Source organism: Martes martes (genome assembly GCF_963455335.1).
Source record: "Martes martes genome assembly, chromosome: 3".
NCBI lineage: Eukaryota > Metazoa > Chordata > Mammalia > Carnivora > Mustelidae > Martes > Martes martes.
The window spans coordinates 52,936,063-52,961,241 of NC_137890.1; the positions used below are offsets into that span (position 1 = coordinate 52,936,063).

The 25,179-nt window shown below is 39.1% G+C and overlaps 1 protein-coding gene across 1 annotated transcript in view; it reads left to right on the plus strand.

The window, feature by feature from the left end:
* Nucleotides 1-3,289: 3,289 nt before the first annotated feature.
* The window catches only part of AKAP11 (A-kinase anchoring protein 11), a 47,511-nt gene continuing 25,621 nt past the window's right edge, over nucleotides 3,290-25,179 (plus strand). Inside the window, exons 1-3 of the mRNA XM_080799343.1 lie at nucleotides 3,290-3,435; nucleotides 17,308-17,417; nucleotides 22,108-22,224. Coding sequence (XP_080655469.1) covers nucleotides 17,358-17,417; nucleotides 22,108-22,224 — 177 coding nt within the window. The 5' untranslated portion in view covers nucleotides 3,290-3,435; nucleotides 17,308-17,357. The remainder of the gene's footprint in view (nucleotides 3,436-17,307; nucleotides 17,418-22,107; nucleotides 22,225-25,179) is intronic.

Below are 25,179 nucleotides of genomic sequence, written 5' to 3' on the forward strand. Positions count from 1 at the left end.
CTGAAAGAAAGACTTTCTGAGAGGGAGAACTAATAGCAGAATAAAGTAAAGTAGATCACGGGTGGAATCGTAAGAGGCCACTGAAGGCTTTCAAACAGGAGTGACATTGTCAGATAGGAGCTGCCCAAGGAGAAATGCCAGCCCTTTGGGGAGAGAGCACGTACTTCAAATAGCAGGCACGAAAGACAAAGCTAGGAGCAAAGTAACTGTGCTGGGAAAGGAAATACGGATTTTATAAACTAGATAAATTTTATTTTCAAGTATTAAAAAAGAATGATCAACATCCCCACAAAGCTTGTACACAAATGCTCAAAGCAGCATTATTCATAATAGCCAAAAAGTGGAAACAATCCACATGTCTATTAATGGATAAAAGGATAAATAAAATGCACTTTATCTATACAATGGAATCATCATTTGTCAATAAAAAGAAATGAAATACTGACATAAGCTATATGCGTGGGGCACCTGGGTGGCTCAGTGGGTTGAGCCTCTGCCTTCGGCTCAGGTAATGATCTCAGGGTCCTGGGATCGAGTCCCGCATGGGGCTATCTGCTCAGCAGGGAGCCTGCTTACCGCCCCCCCCCCCCCCCGCCTGCTGCTCTGCCTACTTGTGTTCTCTCTCTCTGTCAAATAAATTTAAAAAAAAAATTAAAAAAAAGAAAAGCTATATGCGTGACCCTTGAAAACATTATGCTAAGTGAATGGAGACACCAATGACTACATGTTGTATAATTCCGCGTATATGAAATGTCCAGAATAAGCAAATGTATAGACATAAAGTAGATTAGTGGTTGCTTAGGGCTGGGTGTGAGGTGGGGGATTGACTGCTAATAGGCATGGAGTTTCTTTTAGGGGAAACAAAACTATTCTAAAATTAAATTTTTGTGATGATTGCACAACTCCAGGAATATACCAAAACATATTGAATTGCCCACTTTAAAAAGGGTGAATTATATGGTATGTGGATTATATCTCAATAAAGCTGTTAAAACAGAAAATAATTTTAAAGAGAATCCAGGCACTAGGGACATCTGTAGAAATGCATCTCAATCCTAAATTTCTTCTTGCTTCATATTCATTGTACTCCAAATAATTGTAGTTAGCAAAAGACACCACAATGACTGTCTTGCTAGGGTGAGTTGGGAGGATTTATGGCTCTATTAATACATGTTAGAATGATAGAATTGAGCCCATTGTTCATCTAAATTAGCAGTACCAAGCAGCTGTTTCAGTTAATCATTATGAGGACTGCAAACAGAACTGAAAAGAGTACTCCATTTTTTTCAGCATTTAAAAAAAGGTCTTAATTTGCTAAAATAATGCCTTTTCTCTTGAAAAGGCATTTTTCCTTTTGAAAAGTAGCCCCAAAATGTTTCTTGAAATCTTATTTTCATTAGAATTAAAGTGTTAGCTTAACTTTAAAATGTTGCTTCTGATCCTTGAATTATTTTCTATTTCTTCAATCTCGATCGGGAATATTTTGAACCATTATTTATTAAATACTACTTAGATTCAAAATAGCTACAGGGAATATGAGGTTGAGCAGGTGGCAATGCTTCCGTTTTCACACTCTGAGAAGGCCAAGGTTTCTTAGGGAAGCATTCCTGGTATCTGTTATTAACCAGTCTCATAGTTCCTCAGCTGGTGTGTACGTGTGTGTGTGTGTGTGTGTGTGTGTGTGTTCAAGTGCAGGCGCATCCAATTTCATTTGGCTTGTGCTGCTGACTCTTAGATTTTACAAAAATTTCATTTCCCTTTCCAGCTTCCGTCTTACTGGTGCCTGCATGCCAAAGTGTAATTCAAGCTTAACCACTCCTTGTGTAGGCTAGTTAAATTGTCTTGTTTTATGTATGAGGAAGCTGACACTCAGGAATGATAAGGAACCTTAATTTGGTTGCTTTACCAGTTAATGAGAGGTCTTCCAGTTGGAATTTGTCCCCTGATTTCTGTTTCTTGTCGTGAAACATTTTCAGTTTTCTAGCCTTCAACCTCTGTCTTTTAAAATCTTATACTTAGAAATAAGTATCTGCACTGAACATGGCTTTATGTTGTTTTTTTCTCTAGAACCGACTTTAGAAATAGACAGAAGAGGTGGTTATCTGAGTGGTGTATGTGGAGGGAAAAAATCAAACGTGACTTTCCTTTTGGGAAGTTCATTCTCCCAAGTAACAAAAAAATTTCCATTTATCTCTTTTACTGTAATTAAATAGCAGTAACTGAAGATGTATCCAGATGTTTTTAACAAAAGGGAGCAAACAGCACCAGGGCTCTGACCTAATGGATTCTAGAAAAGCAATGTCAAGGTTATTGGAAATTAAGGCTTTCAGGATTTTGGCTCTCTTGGACTACAAGTCTCAATCTCCTTGCTTCCTCTGTGACCTTCTTAAAATCAATTTTCTGCAGGGAAGAGCTTTAAACACAAAAGAGTAAAGCGTAGGTGTCTCTTCCCTCTTCAGAATTTTCCGACGATTTCCCCTGCATTTAAATTCCCAACTATTACTTTCTTAGCTGACAAAGTCTTGCAGGCTGTGGCCCATGTTTGTTTACTTCTCCAAGTTTATTTCTTCTTAACTTTCTCATATTTTCCCCTTCGAAGCCAGTTTAAGGCCTCTGACTTAGCTGTTTCCTTTGCCTGGGTTGCCCTTCCCTGAGGTTTGCAAGCCTGTTAGGCAAATCACTCCTTAAGTGTCTCCCCCAAAGTTCCGCCCCTCAAGCAGCCACCCAATCACAATCACTATCACATCATTTACTGTATTTTCCTTGCATTGAGCTTGACGTCAACAAACATTTCTTCTTTCTCCCCTCCTCCCCATAAGCACTCTAGAACCTAGGCTCACTTGTCATCATCACTGCTCAATCGACGGCCTGGAGTAATGTCTAACATTTGTAGTAGCTCAACAAAAATTTGTTGAATGAAGACGTGAACGTAAGAATGCACCCGTTGTTCCCTGCCCCCCCCCGCCCCCAAATAGTACAAAACTCATAATGAGGATAAACTTCAAAACGTCTTTCTCATCTATCGGGTATTTCCACCCTTGAATAGATGTCCATGGGGAGACTGTGCACCTTGACTGGGCTAGGCCTTACGATTCTAAATGTAAATAATCACACATTAGCTTATTGTCTGGGGCTTGGTTTCTCCGTGACCAATACTTTACTTCCTGATTCCAATACCGCGTGAATTGGTAAGGGTGAGCACTAGGGCCCGGAGATCCCTTGATGCTAATTGTTGAGGTTTGGATGGGGCGGTCGGCCTGGTGCGCTGTGAGTGGTCCTCCCTAGAGATGCTGGGGAGAAGGGGCGGAGCTACCCCAAAGGATGAGCCTTCCTTGGGCCGTCAGATCTGCCGGGGCTGCCGCTTTGGGAAGAGTCCTGGCAGTCGGAAGACAGCAAAGCTAGCCTGTGGCGAAGAAGCCCAGCAGACCCCAGGCGGTAAGACCAAGGGGTCCAAAGAAAGGAGGAAGGGCCTGAAACCAAACCTGCAGGGCCAGCCAACGCTTGGGTATTTTGCCAGAGGAAAGGGTTAAACCGTTTCCAAGGTAACGGATCAGGAAGCGCGCAAGACGTTCGCCGCAGGTTCGTAGGTCAGCCAGGCGTTTAAAGCTCCCACGGCTGAGCGGATTCTGGCCAATAGAGAGGCCGGCTGCCCGTCACGTGACGCACGGGACCGATCCGCTAGCTGCCCCAGAGCACGTGGGAAGGTTTTTCCTGCTCCTTTCATTTTTTAAAAGCCCACCCACTTTTGCGCGGGCTTGGTCACAGAGTTCTTCTCGCGAGAGGTGCCGCACCCTCTCGCGAGAGTGAGTGGGAGGCGTGGGGACTAGGTGGTGTTGCCGACGGGAACTGCGGCGGCGGAAGCCGGGGGTGGGCAGTCCGGGGGCGGGCCGCGGGGAGGGGAGGGGGGAGGGCCGGGGGCCGGTGCGGGAGGGGGCGCCCGCCTGCTCAGCGGCTCGCGCGACTGGTCGTTGCGGGCCGGTGACATGCCTGTGAGCTGCGGAGGCTGCGGCCCCCAGGTGAGGCGGCTGCGGATCCGCCCGCAGCGTAAGCCGCGCGTTGGCCGGGGTGGCGGCGTGGTGCGGGGCCGCGGTCGGTGGAGCGGTCCGGCCCCGGGTGCCCCAGCCTCTCAGCCGGCCCGCAGTCCCTGCTCTGATTTCGGGGCTTCCCAGAGCTGCGCCTTGGCTCGGGGGTGGGAGGAGGGCGGCAGGAGCTGGACGGTGGAAGGAAGCCCGCAGCACCGGGCTTGGGGGGAGGGGGTGTCCTCGGGCTCGAGACGGGTCCCGTGGGGTCCAGAGTGTAGTGGCGGAGTTGCGGCCCCTTTGAATGACAAGCTCAGTTCCCATCCCCAGGACGGTCTTCAGAGCCGGGTATCTTCGGTGCGTCGCGGAGCGTGTGCTTAGTTTGTGTTGGTGGTGCGCGCACCGGAGCTTATGCCGGAGGAGGACGTTGCACTTTGTCCCCGAGCAGCATCCTTCGCTGTCAGAACCCCAGAGCCGTGGAACCAGGCGCATCCCAAATCTTGTGACAGAAACGGAAGGCGTCAAGCAGCTCCTCGGAATGTTGGTGTTTGGATTTGCTGTCACATTTTCTCTGGGGCTGTTTGTTGTTAATGGTTAAATGCTGGCCATCCATATCCTGAATGGATTGGGTATACTTTTATTGTACCAGGCACCTACTCTGCTTTGCACGAAAATATGTGGATGTGACCGAAGTATTAAACACGTTCGTAAAATGGCAATGGCAGTGGAGTCTAAACCATGGCAGTGGTATAGCTTGGTAGCAATTCCGCTTTCCGTCTCTTCTAAAATCTTATTAAACTGGAGGTGGTTTAGGCTTAAGATGTTAAGGAAATTTCACGCTGAGAAATACAGTTGACACGTACCTAATGGCTTTAGTGCAAATTAGAGTTAAAAATTGTAGTTCTCTTTTCAGCTTTGAAATTATTCAGTCCCTCGCAAAACATGTAAGGTTTCCTTGGCTTCTTCCCACCGTGTGAGGGATGTTATAGTTATATTGACTAACACTGATTTTGGCATGTCTGGAAATACTCAGAAAATACAGAGTACTCAAAATATAAGGTACTCAGTAATGCAAAGATGGTTTTCATGTCTTGTTTATGATTTTAGAGTAATTGGCAACACAGTTCCTGGCATGAATAGTGTCGGTTAAAATAGTGCATTTTAGTGAACCTTTTTAAACATCTAGTTATCTTTTTTGAGTAGTACCATGGTTTTTCTTACTTTCTTATGTTCCTTCTGGCAGAAATACCCAGGGTTGACAGTGAATTTCACTGTTAGTTGTGGCTGTGAGTAGCAGAGCAATTTATGAGAGATCAAAGAATTTAAGGCAGTCAGAACAAATGGATTCTGGATGTACCCAGATAACTGCAGTATTGCTAAGGGCCTAAATGTATACTCCTAGGCAAGTGATATTTCTGAGTTGTTGAGGATGGGGACTTGCCGAAGACCCTGAACCCACAGTAAGAGCTTCTTTAGTTTCTAAATTCTGGGATAAATCTAGAATCTTAAAACAAACAAAAAAATCCTCCTGTACCTTTAGAGGCTGGTAGAAGGATAGTACATTAAAAAAAATTTTTTTTTAATTCCAGAAATTTACTGTCTTGTAAAAGAAATCAAGCCAGATGTTACACATAGGTCATTTTTAGGGAAATTTCCACTTATTTAAATAGGCAGTGGAGTTCTGTTACATTCTAGAAGAAAATGTGGAAAACTTAGGGAATATCTTTTTGAGAATGGGCAAAAGAGACTGGTCTAGATTTTAAAAGTTCCCTACCATTCCATCTTGGCAAACTGATTTTCAGGGAGAGAAAAATAGAATTTTTTGCTAGTCTTTATAGCCTTTTGGTAAGGATTTCAAGCTTTTAGCATGTAGATATTTTTCGGGTTTGTCTTGCTTTTGAAAAATAATTGAAGGGGGGGCGCCTTGCTGGCTCAGTTGGTGGAGCATGTGATTCTTGATTTCGGGATTGTAAGTTTGAGCCCCACATTGGGTGTAGAAATTCCTTAAAAATAAAATCTTTAAACAAGAAGAAAAGTAATGAAGTAGTTTTAGGTAGGATAATTATTTAGGTAAGCCGAATGTATTCTTTTTCTGTTAGGTGGCCTGCATTTTAGTAATAACGTCAACCACTTGGAGGCAGGGAAGGTGGGACAGGTCAGGAAAAGAGCTATACTTAGTTTGGGCTTGACTTAAGGGTGTATCAACTGGTAAGGTAGGGAAAGGAAAGAAAAATACTCTGTCAGTTTCGAAACAGACCCAAAGGATCCGAATGTCTTTATTCTGCTGCTCATATGTGCATATACAACGTCATTTTATTGTTAAATACTTACTAGATAGAGTAAAGGTGGTTGAAATGTAAAGAGGCTGAACAGGTGAAAAGGTGAAAAGTTAATATTTTTGGATTATTCTGAGAATGTTTCATGAGAAAAAAAATAAGTGGCATGGTCGTCTGGAATAGATGGGATGTAACTTGAATGAAAATGAGGCAAAATATAGAGTTTGGGCTTTGGAGTAAGGCAGACTACTACTTAATAGAGATGAGCCTCCATTTCCTCACCCCTGATGGTGAAGAGTCAAAATACCTCAAAGTTATTTTGAAGCACATAGTAGCTGCTTATTCAGTCTTTTTCCTTTGACCTCTTTTAACGGCTTTAAGATTATTTGGCTGCAAGAGTCAGAAATCCATTTGAATGAACTTAGTTAAAAAAAAGCATTTGTCATAACATTCGGAGGACTGCATCTGAAGTCCATTGCATGAAGTCCAGCTCAGGATCCTGGGAACTAGAAACATCTCTAGGCAGTTAGTACTGTTCCAGTTTTTCTCTGGGAACACACGGTCTTGTCTCTGCTACTCTGGACTCTATCTGTTCCAATTTCTTTTAAATTGGCTCTCTTTAAAGCTCTTGGTTCCTGCTTCCCTCTGACTTCGGTTTGCCTGAAACTTTGCTTTGCTGTGGTGGCAGCTCACTTTGTGTTTGCAGCATGCTTCTCAACAGGTGTCTTCATATCTTCATTCTGAATTTCTGAAAAGATAGTCCTGTGGCCCAGGTATCAACTTGTGTAGTCCCTGTGGCTGAGGATGGAGGAAGATGGGAATGGGAAAATGGATAAGAAAGAGATGTAGGTGTGCCTCAGTTTGTACTTTTCTTTTAAGATTAAAAAGAAGTTATTTGAGAGAGAAAGCAGAGTGAGTGAGAGAACGCCAGTGGGGTGGAAGGACAGAGGGAGAAGCCGACTCCCTGCTTAGCAGGGAGCCCAGCATCTTGACCTGAGCGGAAGGTAGATACTTAACCACTTAACCGACTGAGCCACCCAGGTGCCCCCAGTTTGTACTTTTTTAGACTGGGAACTTACTGCAAGTTTCTAACAGAGGGGACAGACAGGGAGGAAATGTACTTCGTACTCTAATGTACTCTGGTGTACTTTAACATCCTGCTGTTTGAGTTTTCCCCCCAGTACTACACTGAGCTTGCTCTCAGTAATGATCTCCTTCAGGACAGAATCATCTAGGTTTGTAAGTTAAGGTGAATTATCTAAGCATTTTGTGCCTCAGTCTCTTTATATGTAAGATGGGTGTAACAACACCAACTTCTGTTGTGAGAAATGTGAATTCTTGGGGGTGCCTGGGTGGCTCAGTGGGTTAAGCCTCTGTCTTCAACTCAGGTCATGATCTCAGGGTCCTGGGATCCAGCCCTGCATCAGGCTCTCTGCTCAGCGGGGAGCCTGCTTCCCCCTCCCCCTCTGCCTGCTTCTCTGCCTACTTGTGATGTCTCTCTCTCTGTCAAATAAATAAAAAAAATCTTAAAAAAAAAAAGGAATGTGAATTCTGTTTAACAGCAATTAAGCAGTGCCTGAGTGGCACAGTGTAAGGATGTGGTGTTACTTCTACTGACTGTGTCCTGTGGTTGAGTTTCCTGCAGCATTCAGAGATGGAAGAATATCATCTCTACCCTCAGGAGTTTGGAAGTTTAATACTGACCATTCCAGACATAAAACTATTTCTTGTTTCCAGTGATACTAAATCTTCTAAATCTCTACTTCTCCTGCTTTTCCAACTGCCCCGTATTTGTGGTATTTGCTTACCTGCCCAGCAACCCTTTATCATGGTTGTCCCCTTACATTCTTTCTTGATCTTCTGTTCTTTCCTAGTCTGTAGGATCAGCTTTCAAGTTCTGTATGTATAGATGGTTCCTAGAATAACAACTGTAGCTCTGACCACCCCCCAACTAAATGTATGTATTTTAGGTATCTTTCGATACTATGTTAACATAAAACACTACCTTCCAGTTACCCTGTAATTGGCAAAGGCTCCACTTTTCTTCCAGCTCCCCAAGCTTGAAACCTCAAAATTACCTTTCACACTCTTCTTTCTTTTTTATGCTTTATATATCCCGTCAGTTAATAGGTTTTGCACAGGCTTTTAGGAATGCCTCATAGGTACCAAGTACTGGACCATTGGCAAACCAGACCCATTCAGTCATTCCTGCTACTGGCAGATTAGGGTAGAGCCTTACTACTATTTGCAGGAGCTACTTAAATGTCTTTTCAACAGTATATTCTTTGATTCATAACGTCGTAGATGCCACTGATAAAGAGATGTTTTCCTGGGTTAAAATTCTGAACATATTTTTTGTTAAAATAATCTTGTGCTTGGGGGTTTTATAGAAGATTAACAATATTACTTAAACTTCTAAGCCATGTATTCACTTTGAAAAGCACAGCCTGAAGATTTTAGGTTTGGTTTTGTTTTTTTGTTTTTTTGTTTTTTTGTTTTTTTTAAAGATTTTATTTATTTATTTGACAGACAGAGATCACAAATAGGCAGAGAGAGAGAGAGGAGGAAGCAGGCTCCCTGCCGAGCAGAGAGCCCGATGCGGGGCTTGATCCCAGGACCCTGAGATCATGACCCAAGCTGAAGGCAGAGGCTTTAACCCACTGAGCCACCCAGGCGCCCCAAGGTTTGTTTTTTTTTTTTAAAGCTGTGTTTATTGTTGGTATACAGGAAACTAGAGAAGCAAGGATCTTAATAGGTAATCATTTAGGTCATAAACAAGTTAGATATTTTTTTATGATTGATTATTGTTTTGAAAGAGAAAACAAAGTAATAACTGATAGCTGTGGTATTTTAGGTTTTATGTCAAACGGCAAGTTTGTTCTTAAGGAAGAAGCAAACATTTGAATTCCTGCTGTATCAATTCCTGCTTTATCAGGTCCTGTTTGTACATATATTATGTAATTGCATTCTTATAGCTCTCTGTGAAGATGAGCCTTAGCTTCCTGATTTTGCAGAAACGGGAGATAGCATCACCTTTATGCCACTGTTTTCCTATGAGGTATTATTCTGTTTTTGTTTTTGTTTTTTTTCCAATGGTTGCTCTAGGGTTTATGAGATAACTTTAACTTATCAATATCATTTTTTTTGTATACTGTAGGAACAGCATTTTTTTTTAACTCTAGCCCACCACACTGTGTGCTTTATTTTGTCATGCCTTTTACTTGTGTATGTTGTAAACCCCATTATATGCTGTTCTTATTTTTAGTTTAAATAGTTATTTTTTAAAGGGATAAATAAACAAGGAGAAAACATCTCTATGAAATATCTTTTGTATTACCCTCATATTTACCCTTTCAAGCATTCTGAATTCCTTGTTTAGGTTCAGACATCCATCTGGTGTTGTTTTTCTCTTGCCTATTATTCTAGTGGTGGTTGGCTGGTGATGAATTCTCATAGATTTTTTAGTTCAAATAAACTTATTTTTCTTTGATTTTTGAAAGAAATTTTCATTGGGTATGGATATCTCAGTTGACACTTTTTAAAAAAATATTTATTTGAGAGAGAGAGAGAAAAAGAACATGTGCACGAGCGTGGGGAGGGACAGAAGGAGAGGGAGAGAGAGAACCTCACGCAGACTCCCTGCTGAGCACAGAGCCCCATGTGGGGCTCTATCCTAGGACCCTAGATGAAGTCTAACCCGTGACCTGAGCCGAAATCAAGAGCCGGACACTCAACTGACTGAGCCACCCAGACACCCCATATTAGTTGACACTTTTTTGAGATGTTGCTCAATTACTTATGGCCCAGCATAGTTTCTGCCAAGAAGTCTGCTGTCTTTCTTTGTTCCTTTGTATGTAATGTATACTTTTCTCTCTTGTTTCTTTTAAGGTTTTTCTACCACTAGTTTGCAGAAACTGTGTTATGATGTACCTTGGTGTGGTTTTCTTTTTGTTTACTTTTCTTGGGGTTTGTTGATAACCGTTGCATCTGTCAGTTTACGGTTTTTATCAATTTCTGGAAATTCTGAGCCATTTTGTCTTCATGTAGTGCTCCTCTCCCCCACATTCTTGGGGATTTCAGTTACCTTTCACAGTCAGTCACTGAGGCTGCTTTGTTTGTGGGTTTCTTCTCTCTCTGCTTCATTCTGGATAGCTTCTGTTGCTACGTCTTTAAGTTCACATTCTCTTGCTGCTGCCTAATCTGCTGTTGATTGTACCCAGTATGTATTTTATTTTAGATTTATTTTTATCTCTAGAAGTTTGGTTTGGCTCTTTTATATTTTCTGTTTCTCTCCTTATGACCATGTTTTCTTCTTTCTTGAGTATATGGAACATATTTGTAATACAGTTCTAACATCTTTTCTGTTCATTCCATCATCTTTGTCATTTCTGGATCTGCACTTAATGATGTTTTTCTTCCTGGTTATGGGTCACATTTTTCTCCTCCACTGGTAATTTTTGGCTTTGTGCTAGCCATTGAGTTTTATGCTGTTGCTTGCTTGATTTTGTTGTTTTTTTTTTAAGAGTGCTGGATCTAGTTGGGGTTCATAGGTTATTTGGAACCTGTTGGATTGTGTTGAGGCTTGCCTTTAAGCTTTGTTAGGGTGATGACAGAACAGCCTCTGGTGTAGTGCTGACTTAGTCCCACAACTAAGATGATTTCCTGCTATGGAGGCCATCCTTTGCCTGACATACTACAAGGTTTTTCCCACTCTGGTTGGTGGAAGTGCAAATTATTCCAAGCCCTGTCTGGCTCCAGGTATTGTTTGGCCTGCTGCTCTTTGGTAGTTAATTATTTCCCCAAAATCTGATTCTCGGCACAGATCAGTATCTGACCAAGGACCCTAGAAGAACCCATCTGCAACTCTCTGATGCTTTCAGTCTTTGTAAGCCCTCTCTCCAGTACACTGCCCTGCAAATTCTAGCCTTCTTGGCCTTCCCAGACTCTGATCTCTCGGTCTCTGCAACTTGGTGAGACTGCTGGACTGCTTGGCTTTCTTCTCTCTGCTGTGACCTGGAAATAGCCAGCAGCTAGTGTTACCCTTCTTTTAGCTGTCATGGGCGTGGGTTACCTATTGTCTGATATCTGAAAACTCATGTTTCATATATTTTGCCCTACTTTGTTGTGTTTATATATAACAGAATAGTAATTTTTAACACTTGGCCATTTGGAATTTGGCCAACATGTTTTTGGAGCATGTATTATAAATATGTTATCAAATATTATAGAATTAGAAATTCTTGAAAACTTTTATATTTTCACAAATAATTCATTAAATGTAGAAATACCTGTGTAAACATTTAAAGATATACTTTCTTTTAAAAAGACTTTTTATTTTATTAATTCAGTAGATGTTTGAATGCCTTCCATGTTAGAATACAAATACAATAAAACATTTTTGTCCTCAAGGAATTCACAAAAGGAAGGAAGCATGCAAACAATGGCACCAAAGGAATAAAGGACAAACCACTTTGGGAACATAAAGGATGTGGCTACTGTTTGGGCAAAGAGGGATAGATGAGATGTGCCAGGTCTTCCTCAAGGAGGGAAGTCCTTGAACTGATCTATGAAGAGTAAGTAGCAGTTCAGCTGGTGGAAGAGAGGGGAGATTGGCGGGAAGTTTAGGAGGGATTGGGGATTGACTAGATGCGGTAATCTGTAGGGATTGAGGGAAAAGCCAGTTTCCAGCTTGGCCTGCTGGCTCAGTTGGTTTACTGGCTCTTACTAATGGAATGTAGAAGAAGATTGTTTAGAGAGAAAGTTTTATTCAATTTTTGGACATTCTGATTTTGGAGTAACTGGGATATTTTGTCGGAAATATTTGGTAGAAAATTGGACCAAGGGGGGGGGGCGCCTGGATGGCTCAGGTCATGATTATGGAGTCCCAGGATTGAGTCCCGCATCCGGCTCCTTGCTCAGCAAGGGGTCTGCTTCTCCCTCTGACCTTCCCCCTCTCATGCTTGTTCTCTCTTATTCTTTCTCTCTCTCTCAAATAAATAAAATATTTTAAAAAAAGAAAAAAGAGAATTGGACTAAGGAACTGAAACTGAACTAGAGATATTATGAGGGAGTTATTTGCACAGTTAAAACCAAAGGTAGAGATTAACTATCCTTGGAAAAGTAGGTAGAATGAGTACCACAAAGGACAAGGATGGAGGTTAGAAATGTTAGCATTTGAGTAACAACTTGTGAAAAAATTTAGGGAAAGAGACTAATGTAGTGGCTAGAGAGATACGGTGTTTCTCAATCAGAAACTAGAGAGGGTACAGATAAAGATAGAGATTTCAGGGTTCCAGGTCTCTGGATCTCTGGTTTCAGGTTTCAGGTCTGATTCAGGTTTCTGATCCAGGTTTCAGGTCTCTGAATCTGGATCACTGGGGGTGAGAGGGGTGTTAGAAATAAGCTGATCCACATGTGCACTGAAGTTTGAGAACCAGTGCCATAGGAAGAGAGTCAAGATAGGATAAGAGTGTTGGTAGAAGACAAGGACTTCAGAGACTCCTTGGCTTGGTTAACTCATGCTATAAAAAGGTCAGGAAATAGATGATGTCAACTTGAAAATTTCTTAGGCCAGAAGAGAGGAGCAAAGACTTATAAGTATTTGTTTTCTGATTATGAAAGAACTTGTGCACATCCAGAAAAATAAAACTCTTATAATCGTATTTACCCAGGTCGTAGATGTTCGTTTTTACATTGCTTATATAAATACACACTTGTAGTCATATAGATTTTATACAAAAATGGGATACTGTGAACATGTGGAAACTTGTCTTCTTTTACTTAACAATGTATCATCTTCCCATACTATAGTTACATGACATTTCACAATATTAAAAAAGTCCCAGCAGTCATGCATGACCACTGTCATAAGTTTAGTCTATATCCACTATAGTATCTCCAAGACATGTACAAATATACACACATGGTTGCATGTATATGTAATTATTTTTTAAAGCCATGCAGGGAGCACATACTGTGTACACTGTTCTGCAACTTGCTTCTTACCTTAATATTTTATGGACATGCTGTCACATCGGTGTGTATTGATCTGACTCCAACAGCTGGTAATAATCAGTCATACGAATGTAGTATAATTTATTTGAATTGATGGACTTCTAGATTATTTTTAGCTTTTTTTTGTTTTAGTGAACATTCTTTCATATATATCTTCATGAATTTTGTGCAAGTATATATGTAGGATAAATTTTAGGAAAGGAAATCACAGGATCCAAGATAAGTGTAATTTATTCAAAGTGTCCCATATGTCTGTTTTCTATACTCTCTATAATTGTTTCTCTAATGCTTTCGTCTGTTTTTATCCTGTGATATTTCTTAAGACTTCGTTGGCGTTTCAGTATTTTAAGCAATATCCATTCTGCTTTTTGGTTGCTTCTAAGGGGATTTCATTTATTTCATGGTATTTTTATTTTTTAATTTATTATTTATTTGTTTAGTTTTAAAGATTTTATTTATTTGAGGGAGGGAGAGAGAGAGAGTGCATGCACACACAAGCAGGGGAAGGGGCAGTGGGAGAGGGACAAGCACACTTCCCACTGAGCAGGAGTTCAACATGGGATTCGATTCCAGGACCCTGAGATCATGACCTGAGCCGATGCTTAACTGACCGAGCCACCCAAGGGCCCTTATTTCATGGTGTTGTTTTTATATGCTCTATTTTTATTGAGCTCCTCTACCAGCTTTCTTTTCAGTTGTTTGCCTTGTCTATCTGTGATTCTGTCTCTGATCTTCCAAAAGAATGATCTAGTTTCATTTTAATTTTCTTGACTGTAAAGAAACACACTTAGTTATTCCCATAACAAGGGAATCTTGTTTGTTTACCCATAACAAGGCACAAATCAAAAAAGCATTTAGTAGGAAGTTTATTATAATAACACAAAGGTGTTTAGGGGAAAATGCTGTAGTTTTGCCCCTCTTGTGAAGTCTATTTAAAACTACATTCTCTCTCATTACGTAAGATGGTGAAGTAACCCTGCTCTGTTGTTCTTTCTCCCCCGTTTGTCTTTGCTTCATTTCCAAAGATCCGCTTTACCCAGTATGAGTCATACCATCTCAGGTTGGATTCACTTGAATGGACTGTCGCAAAGATTATTCTCTGATAGATCTTTCCCTTTGTGAACTAGTATTTTACTTATGTGTTAAGTTAAAGACAAAGGGATGGAGTAGGACTCAAAATGAGTGAAGATATGGAACTAAATATAGTTTCTTTTTTATTAATATAAATTCTGACGTACCATTCTGAAAATAGATAATAGGAGTTTTGGGTGGCATGAGAATATTTGTCTGGATTTTTTTTTCTTTCTTTAGTGTATATGTATTTTTTTTATTTTGTGTTTTTAGTGTTCCTTCATTGGTCTATTGAACTTTGGGTTCCATTTGTGTTAGTACTCAACTGTGAAGAGTGTGTTCTTTGTAGGTCTGCTGTTCAGGAGTATTGTAGGTAGAGCACTGGGGTAACTAGAGGTGTCAAATCCAGACAGGATGTTGTCTCCAAGCACCCTGGCCGCCCCCAGCCTCCTTGTCACGGTCTCCTGTGCTTCAGGGGTGTGGCTTGTCACAGCAGCTTCCCGTGACCGGCTCATCTAGATAATTGGCCCGCTTCTCTTCTGAGTCAGTGTGTAATCTTTCCTCCTGTGGACTTTAGTTAGCAGCTGCAAAGGTGATTGCTGTTTCCCATCTCTTTCCCCGATTTCACCCTTTCAGTAGTCAGAAAGTGAAGAATGCTTTGTGTGTGCTGCTCCTCCGTCCTTCAGTGTTGTTTTGAATGCGATCGCATCATGGGGGACCACATCCGGGTTATTCAGTCACTCTCCTGTTTCTGGCACCTAGAAGGCTGCTCGTTTCTAATATAAAGTGTGATGAACCGCTTTTCAAACCTTTACACACTCCAGAGGAGTCATTAGGAGCCTGGGTGTTAGAGTTTGGTTTGGATTTGAATCTCAGCTCTACTGCTCACTGTGTGGGCCTGCGCGAATTGCCTAACTTCCCCCGCCTCAGTTTGTCTCATTGTAAAGCTGGAATACCATTCTACCCGTCCTGAGGATTACAGGAGATGTTCGCATAATCCCTTAGCAAAGCACTTGGTTCTTTATAAGCTCTCATTTGGACCCTAGATGCTTCAGGATCATTGCTTTCTTTGGTGAATTCCCAGAAGGAGAATTACTGTTTTATAGCAGAGGAAGATTTTCGAGGTTTGGATCGGTATTACACAGTTGCCCACATGGAAGGTGCCATTTGACTCAGCTGCTGCGTTTGAGAATTCTGTTTTTCTGGAACCCTTGTGTTGGCCTTTGTATTTTATAAGCTTTCTGTAACGTTTAAGGCAAGTCCCTTTGCGTCTCAGGGTTTCTGACAGATGAAGAGAACTCTGTGGGGAAAAAGGAGAGAGTTGGCCTGGGAAAAATAAAAAGATTATTGTCTTTCTTTGGCCACATAAACTTTTATATTTATACCTTGTTTTGAGAATTTGACCCCTTGATCACTTTGGTCCATAAGTAAATATTTTAGCTTTTCTTTTACTTACGATGTATAGTTTCTGAAGTACCTCCTGTAAATTATTTTCCATTTGATTCTTATGGTAAACATCTCCAGAAAGTAAGTTGATATCTACTTTGAGGAAAGAAATCCAGAGATACTGCAATTTACCTAGAGGAAACAAAGCTAATGAGAGGTAGAATAGGGACACAAATGGTACTCTTCTGAGAACTGGTATATTGTTCTTTATCTTGTGCTGTTGGGGCCTCCCTTGCCTTTCTCACAAGCCTGCTTCAGTCCTAGCCAATCACATTTTATTGTTAAGGAAACAACTAGAATTGATTCTAGTTCAGAATAGGATATCATCATAATTCTTTGTTAAAAATTACAATCTAGAAATCTCTAGAGGGAGATGTGTATGTGTGGATGCATGTATATACACTTCAGTTTTCTCTCTACGGTGAAAGAATATAAAATTAGAACTCCACCAACATTTAATTGGTTTGCCTCCTGATGGAAAGTAGGTTCACGTTTGGTTTTGCGTATGTATCTCTTCATAGTCTAAATTTATATTGATCAGATGTTTTAAAAACCTCAACTGGGTTATTCTTGGTAAGGCCAATTTGATTGAAACCCTTTCTCAAATTTTATTCATTTAGATTTTTGAGTTATTTAGTAATTTCGAATTCAGTTCCTATTCTCATTCTTTACTATAATGAAATACTTTCCTTCCAAGTCTCTGAGCCCAAGAGGGCTGTATTGCTTTGTTCTCCTTGTATCCATAGCATGAACACAAGTAGATTTTGAATGGGCAAGGTACTGTGATTGACGTGAATACTGAGTACTCAATGCCCAAGTTGATTTAAACTTTCAAAGGTACTTTTTAAAGACATTGGTAAAAAGTTTAAGTTCTTAATTTTAGAGTTTCTTCCAAGGTCTCTGTGTATATGTTTGTGTATCTGTGTGTGTGCGTGTGTGTGTACGTGTGCATGTGTTTTAAGTACTCTTAATCATTTAACTTGGATGTTTTTTGAACTCTATTCATTGGTGCTCTTATGATTCCTAAATAAGGAGTTTATTATTGTTTATGGGATTTTATTTGGTAAATACAGATTTTGTAGTCTCATTTGCATATTATCAAATCTTTCTGCCCAAGAAATAAGGAGTGGAGCATTCACACATTCACAGTGGCCCTAGGGTTCGAGTGCCTTTTGGGAGGCAAGAAGGCTGGGATTCTTTTGTGATACTCATTATTTTAGATTTTAAAAGGTTTTCCAAACATTTCTTATTAAGACTTTCATATACTTTCTTATTTGTAAAGAGCGAAACAAAACAAAACACAAAGGCAGTGAGATTGGATAGATAAGGGCAAACTGCTTAAAATAATTTTTTGTGTCTCAGAATTTTAAGGTTTTTATTTTTAAATGACTGAATTTAAAGGAGTTATTTTAGGACAGAATGTCTGTCTGAATCACTAAAATCAGTAAATTAGTTGTTTTCTTTTAATATGTTTTCCTTAGGTGTTTTATGGATTAATTCTTCATTGATTACATACAACAGCAATATAGTTATGGCGACCTTCCAGACTTTGAGAAACAGTCACATGAAGACTAGAACATCTGTCAGAAGAGTAAGTTCACTGTATTAGATTCCTTTCAGTGATAGTTTTAATAAAAATGTGGATAATTTTTAAAAATCTTGTTAAGCAGCTGTATGATATTCTTGTTTTTAAATGAATCTTAATATTGTAATTAGTAATGTAATAATTAATATTAGTAAGATTGACATATATGAAAATAGTGATATGAGGTAAGTCAACTTTATTTGCCAAAGATCACAGTGCCTCCCTATTTCTGCTCAGCAGATAGTTTTCTGTCATCTCAAAATCTCCCATCTTTTAACAATAGAAGCATCAGGTATGAATTTTCTTATGTACCTTTACCCCCAGATATTGCCATTTACTCATTTATTCATTCAGCAAATAAAAATTTGAGTGTTTATTTTATGCTAGGCCCTGTGCTAGGCACTGGTTCTGTGCTAGGTACTGGATAATTAGCAAATTAAATATGATTCCTGATCCTCTTTCTAGTCTGAGGAAGAACCCTTTCCTCCTCTTAAGACAATTTTGTTACCCTTCCATTTCTTGACCTCTTTTCTCTAACATTTTATTATGAAAAATTTCAAGCATACAGAAGAGTTAAAACCATAGCACTCCTAAACATAAACTTGCATACCAACCACGCATATTCAAAGGTTACTAATATAGCAACCCTTTAGTAATGTGGGGGCTAGGGGTGCCAACCCCCTGTGCAGCTGAAGATCCATGTATAAGTTTTGGCTCCCCAGAAACTTTACCACTAATAGCCTATAGTTGACCGGAAGCCTTACCAATAACTTAAACAGCCAATTGACACATATTTTGTATGTTATATGTATAATATTCTGTATTCTTAACAGTAAATTCTAGAGAAAAGGAAATGTTATTAGAAAATCATAAGGAAGAGAAAATACATTTATAGCAGTAAACTGTTCACTGAAAAAAACTATGTGTAAGCGCACCCATGCAATTAAAACCCGTATTGTTCAAAGGTTGACTGTACTTTGTTTTATTTGCTCTATGTGTGCACGTGTTTACTTTCTGGCAGAACTACTTGAAAGTTACAGTCTTAATGTCTCTTTACTCCTGAATACTTGAGCGTACTTCTCCCAAGGATTACCATATCCTCCCACATAACAATAATTCACTTACCACATAACAATAATACAGTTATCACATTCAAGAAAATTATAATTCCCTAATGTCCAATACCCACATGTACTCAGGCTTCCTCTATTACCCTTAAAAAGTCTTTTGCAGTCTTCCCCACCTCTAACCACACTCGCACTTTGGATTCAGTCTAGACTCCTAAGCCTTAAGTTGCCTTTGATGCTTATGACTTATTTATGTTACTTTTGGTCTGAAAGTTTCTTCTATTTATTGATTGATTGATTGATTGATTGATTCATTCATTCAAGACTGACTTCTTGAACAGGCCAGGCCAGTTTCTTGTGCAATGTCCCACATGCTAGATCTGTGGTATTTAACTTACTCCTCTCTCTTCTACATTTCACAGACTCTAGAAGTTAGGTGTCAAAGCTTGATTAGATTCAGGTTAAACATTTTTAGCAAGAATACCCTATAGGGTGATGTTAGGATAGAATTTCAGGTTTTCCTGTGATCAGTGATGCAAGAATTGTTCAGTTGATGAGGGTAGTAATGCTGCCAGAAATGTCCATTTTAAAAGCGTGTTTTCCATTTTCTAGTTATCAAATAATCTATGAGATGATACTTGCTGTGTGTAAATATCTTGTTTTTTTCCAGCAACTTTTTATCTAATATTTTTGGTATCCTGGGTGACCCTTTCCTGAACCTGCTATTTCCTAAAAGCTGCGAAATGAAGATTTTCCTAATGCTATCATTCTTTTTACATTTATTAGTTAGAATTCTTAAAAGCCTTTCCTTATTAATCTTACTGAACTGCAGTATTTCCCATAAAGCCTAGGTAAATACCTTTGAATTACCAATTTTCAGATTAATAATTTGGTGGAATAAACAAGTGAGTTTATTTCCATTCATTTGCTCATTTGTATTGCTCTGGATTCATGGATTTTCAAAATTCTATGTTTTACAATCTTTTATTTATTTATAGTTATCTATTCATTTACTTGTTTAAGTTGCTCAAGGGGTCTCAGACATCGTCTCCTCTAAGCTGGTGCCTATATCCTTTTGTATTAGGCTCTTAATTCTTTGATTGCTTCCCTACTTCCTAGTATAACAGATTAACCCAGTTTCACCTTCTACTTTCCCTTTCTCAGACTTGGAATTGGCTTTTCTCCAAAGAACCCCTTCTAGTATTTAGAAACCACATACTCTGGGTACTAGGAGTGCCCATTGCTCCTTCAGTGTTGTGAATTTATATTAATAGTTTAGGTTCAGATTTCATATTTTTTTACTTTTTTTTGAGTTGTTTGTATCTCAGCCTAAAAACCTCCACTCATTAATGAAAACAGAATCATTTAAAATTTAGAATATTTTTAAGCCTGCAGAGAAGTTGAGAAAAGAAATCAGTTCAATGAACACTATACATACCCTTCACTTAGGTTCACTGTCTGTTAACATTTTGCCATTACCATGCTATTTGTGTGTGTATACAAACACATGTGTGCACGTGTACACACATGCACACATCTACATACACACTCCCTTTTGAGACCACGTGAGAATTGGCTGCAGACATCTCTTAAGAATGTCAGCATCATTACCGCTCCTCAGAAAAATTGTTAATTCAGTAACATCATCTAACATGCATTTCATATACAAATTTCCCTAATTATCTCAAATATCTTTGTTATTTTTACCTTGCTCTTCATCTAGGATCTAGTCAAGATGCACGCTTTATTTGGGTATTGTGTTTCTTTGATCTCCACCCAGTATCACCAAATATCTCCAACATAAAGACATGTATCCTTTATAATTGGTACAATTAATAAGTAACCTGTAGGGTGATGCTGGGAGAGAGTGAGCATCCTGTTTCCCAGTAGCTTTGAACCCAGTGATATGGATACGTTGATAATCTTTCCCTAAATCAGTAATTACATTGGGATTTACAAATGGCATTTATAAATTTTGTCATCCTGTCCATATTTGTCATTCAGCATTCTTATGTAAACAAGTGTTCTTCCCCCATCCTTTTAGCTGTCTCTTTTAATGGATTTGTAGGTTTAAAAAAAATCCAGTTATTATAATTCATTACCATTTTTATTCTTTTGATGCTTAAGTTCCAATGGGAATTCCTTCAGGTTGGCTTCTATTTTCTTTTCTTTTTTAAAAAATTTTAATTCTAGTACATACAGTGCTATATTAGTTTCAGCCATACAATACAGTGACTCAGCACTTCTATACATTACTCAGTGTTCATCATAGTAAATGTGCCCTTAATCACCACCTGTTCCTGCTGTGTTCTTTTGAAATGACCCATTTAGTTCCTGAGCACTTCGTTGCTTTGTCATAATTAAGATGCCCCACCCATATGGCCTACTTTCTCTGCCTCCAGCTTGGAACCAACCATTTTCCCAGGAGCTTTAATTCTTTTTATTGGCAAAATGGTATTTAGAAACCAAAATCTGGGTGCATTACTACTGAGGGTCATTCATTGCTTCTGTGATGTTTCAGTGGAAAAATGTAGTAGTTTAGAGAATGTTTTTAATGTGCTTAAGGAATCATGAGTTCATATTGATAATTCATAATCAAATTTAATATTTTTTTTCTTTACTGCTTTGGTTTCATATGTATCTTGTCTTTTAAACCAAAGAGTTTCACTAACTTCTTATTAAATTAGCAAACATTTGTTGAGTTCATATCCTACCAGTATGTGAGGTACTGAAATCTAAGGAAACAAACTGAATCAAATATAGTCTCTGGTTCAATAATTTGGTTTAATGGTAGGAAAGACAAATATATACAAAAACAGAAATGGTAGTATGTTGTGAGGTGGATTAAATGATCTCAGTGTGTAGATAATACAGTAGAAACTTTGATTTATTATGACTGAGGGGTGGGAAAATCTTCACAGGTCTTGGGCTGCGTAGAATTTCTACAGGGAAAGGTTAGGAAATAAAGACATTTCTAATAGAAGAGTAGCTCAGTAAATCAGTAGAAGGAGAATAAGGTAGAATGAAATTAATGTTCTCTTGATGTCTGACTGTAATACTTATTTTTTTATGTAATTTTTTTCCTCCCTCTATTCCTTTGTGTTTGTGACCTCTCCCCTACCAAATTCTGAAAACCTTCCCTCATTTTATCATATAGTTGCCTTAGGACCCCTGAAAAGTCTTAGCTCAGGTTGTTATCTCTTTTTTCCATCTCCACCTTTGTTATAAGAGTAATCACTTTTGTTAGCATGCTTTATTACAGCATCTACATCATTTTCCTCCTTATATAGTTGCTGCTTCTGTTCTGTTAGTGACTTGGAAATCAGGTATGCAGTCTGTTGGGTTTTAGTGTGGAGTAAGACTAAGTGAACCCAGAGTGAGGGCTTCATGAGCTTCTGGTGGGTCGAATGCCTGGGCTGTGATGTTTGTGTTTTGAGCAGATGGAACTCTACATGATTAAGCCCTTTGTTGGTTCTTTCTCTCAGCTCATTTGAGGTCTGTATATATTCACAGGTGCCAAATGAATATTAATTGGAGATTTAGTGACTCTGCATGTAAAAATAGAATATCTCCAAGATCTTTTACCTTGTCTTAGAATTAAATAAATTAAGAATATCTTTTATTTTCAGAGCTTCAGTGAAGATGTGTTCCAGTCTGTCAAGTCTTTATTACAGAGTGAGAAGGAACTATGCAGTATATCAGCAGAGGATTGCTTAAAGCAGGATGAACATGCCAATTTGACTGAGGTTTGACATAATACTTTCTATATCTCTTCCTACTAAAACAGTGTATTTTCATGCTTCTTTGTAAAGCTGCGCCATCTATTTTTAAATTGCCTAAAATCTGTATGTATTAATACATGTATGAGAAGTACTTGTTTTAAATATTGGCTAACATAATTGTCTTAGTGTATTATAGTGAGCACGTTTAATTTAGTGGATAGGCATTGTTGTTCGCAGTCATGGACATAGAGCACTGTGTTAGATGATTCCTGCTATATTCAGTAAATTGATACTTTAATACTAAAATTTTTACTCTTAAACATGAAATGTATCTATATATTTTTAAAGATTTTATTTATTTATTTGACAGAGGTGGCAAGAGAGGGAATACAAGCAGGGGGAATGGGAGAGAGAGAAGTAGGCTTCCTGCTGAGCAGGGAGCCCCGTGCGGGTCTTGATCCCAGGACCCTGAGATCATGACGTGAGCTGAAGGCAGATGCTTAACGACTGAGCTGCTGAGATGTTGTATACTGTTTTCTTTGTGCTTTTTTTTTTGTTTGGTTTTTATTTTCTTGATTATTTAAATTCAGTACTTTGATACAAAATGAAAAAGTAGTGATAAAAGTACTTTGAAATTAACATATTTACTACTCAAGATATAGTACTTGCTCAACTATTTCTGTGCGACATCAGTGTTTCCAGTCTCTGTTTGGACTTACTACTATGAAAAGAACTACGTTTTTTCCTGTAATATAGCCACAGTCCCATCAACACATTCATGTCACCAAATAAGAGAAGTAAGGTATTAGGCTGTTCAAGCTCAAAAGTGCTAAGTACGTTATTTGAAAACAAATTTTTTTTTGAACCAAGGATCTAATTTAAAAAAAAATCGAGTATTCTTATTTTGAGGAAGTATTTTCTTTCATCTTCCTTGTGAAACTATATTTGAAGTAGTTCCAGAGGTGTGGTGAGCAGACCCTTCAGGCCTACAGTGTTCTCTGACCTGAGCCTTTTCCTTTTTGTGTCAGCTAATTTCGGTGGCTCTTGACTATTATCTTCTGTTATCCCTTCTGCTTTACTTTAGTAAAGCTGAGCCTCTCTTAATCTCCTCTGTTGTTGCCAAGTATGACAGGTCTCCTGTGTCCTTCTGCCCTCAAACAGTTTTCCAGCCTGTATCTCTCCAGCTGCTTACGTAGTGCCTTTCCGAGCCCACATTCTTTGGTGAGGCCTTCCTCGATCAATGGGAAATATAAAACTACTGGCATCTTCAAAACCGCATGTCAGCTTATTTTCTCTTTTGTATTCAGTAAAAGGAAACTTGAAAGAATAGAAGGAATTTCTGTCTCACTTGAGGGTATGCATATCTCTAAGTGTTTTGTGAAGAAAAGGAAGAAGTTTGTTTTTGAGCTTCTTTGTCATTGACTGTCTATGATGTGCAAGGCACTTTCCTTCATGTTTTCCGATTAACCCTTACAATGTGGAAGAGGAGTTATATTGCTCCGAGGTTTACAGATGAGGAGACTGGCTCCTAGAGCCTAATAGTTTACCTAGAGACCTGGAAATTAACTGTAGCACTTTTGGGAAGTGATAACCATAATTAGAATAACGATCCTGGGCTAATGTAATATTCTGACTTGTTTGTGAGTCATCAGAAAGAGATCAAAAGTATAGTCAGTGTTTCTTTATATTTTAACTATGCTGCTTTCCCTTAATTCTTGAGAATTGATTTTCCATATTGCTATAATTTAAGTATTTCATATTTTTAGTCACAGTACTTGCTTAGTTGACAGTTTACCATTCTGTCTTCAAATGGAAGATTTTTCTTCCTATGATGTCGAAGACATAAAGGGAATATAAATTTTTAAAAATAATACTTGGGGGGGTTACAAAAGTAGTGCATGTAGCTTGTAGAAAATTAAGAAATACTGCAAGTATCAAAAGGAAAATGCCTATCAGGGGTGCCTGGGTAGTTCTGTAGGTTAAGCTCAGGGGTCCTGGGATTGGGCTCCTTGCTCAGCAGGGAGCCGACTCCCCCTGCTTGTGTGTGCTTGTGCTCTCTGTCGTGCGTGCTCTCTCCCCCTCCCTCTCTCTGACAAATAAATAAACAAAACCGTAAAAAAAAAAAAAAAAAAAGAACAATACTATCATTAATCTTATGAATTAGGGGCAAGAAACATGAAAAGAAGAAACATGATTGGGGGAAGAAACATGAAAAAAGTAGGAAAAAAGTAACATCACTTATAATTCCATCATCTAGAATTAATCGCTGCTTATAGCTTGGTGTATTGCCTTCCAGTACTATTTTTCATGTGTATGTTTTTAAAAATAAGGTTGAAATTGTGTGCATACCTTGTATCATTTTTGTCTGTAACTTGTCCTTTTTTACTATTTTATTTTAAAATGTGACTTTTTTTCATGCCTTTAGATATTCTTTTAGAAATTTAATTTATATAAACTCCTGTAGAGAAATCCCTATATAAGGATGTTGAAGGAAATAAGTGATAATATCATAGGAAGTCAATAAGGAGTCTTGGGGACGTACCCCGGAAAGACTCCCTGAGGGAGTGACATTAAGTTGGATCTTGAATGAGGAGGAGCAAGGCGTGTAAGCATCCAAGGTCTAGAGACGCAGGTTGTGGGGGCGTTACTGCGTAACAGTAACAAACTGGGCATGTTCTAGACCCAGAAAGAGGGCCCATGTGTATGAATAAATGTGAGGGAAGGTTGAAAGTCCTGGCTAACCCAGAGCCTGGGGGCCTTGGTTAGGACTTCATAGTGGGAAGCATGGAAAGGTTTTGACAGGGGAGTGCCATGATTATTACTGAGACAGGGTGGGACAGGACCGTCGTGCAGATGAGAAGTGGGGGCAGGGGGAGTGGAGAGATGGAGATATTACAGGAGATAGGTTTGTGGAGTAGAATTGATTGAACTTGTTAATGAAGTAGATGTGGGGAAGGTTGAAGAGCTGCATTATGGAAC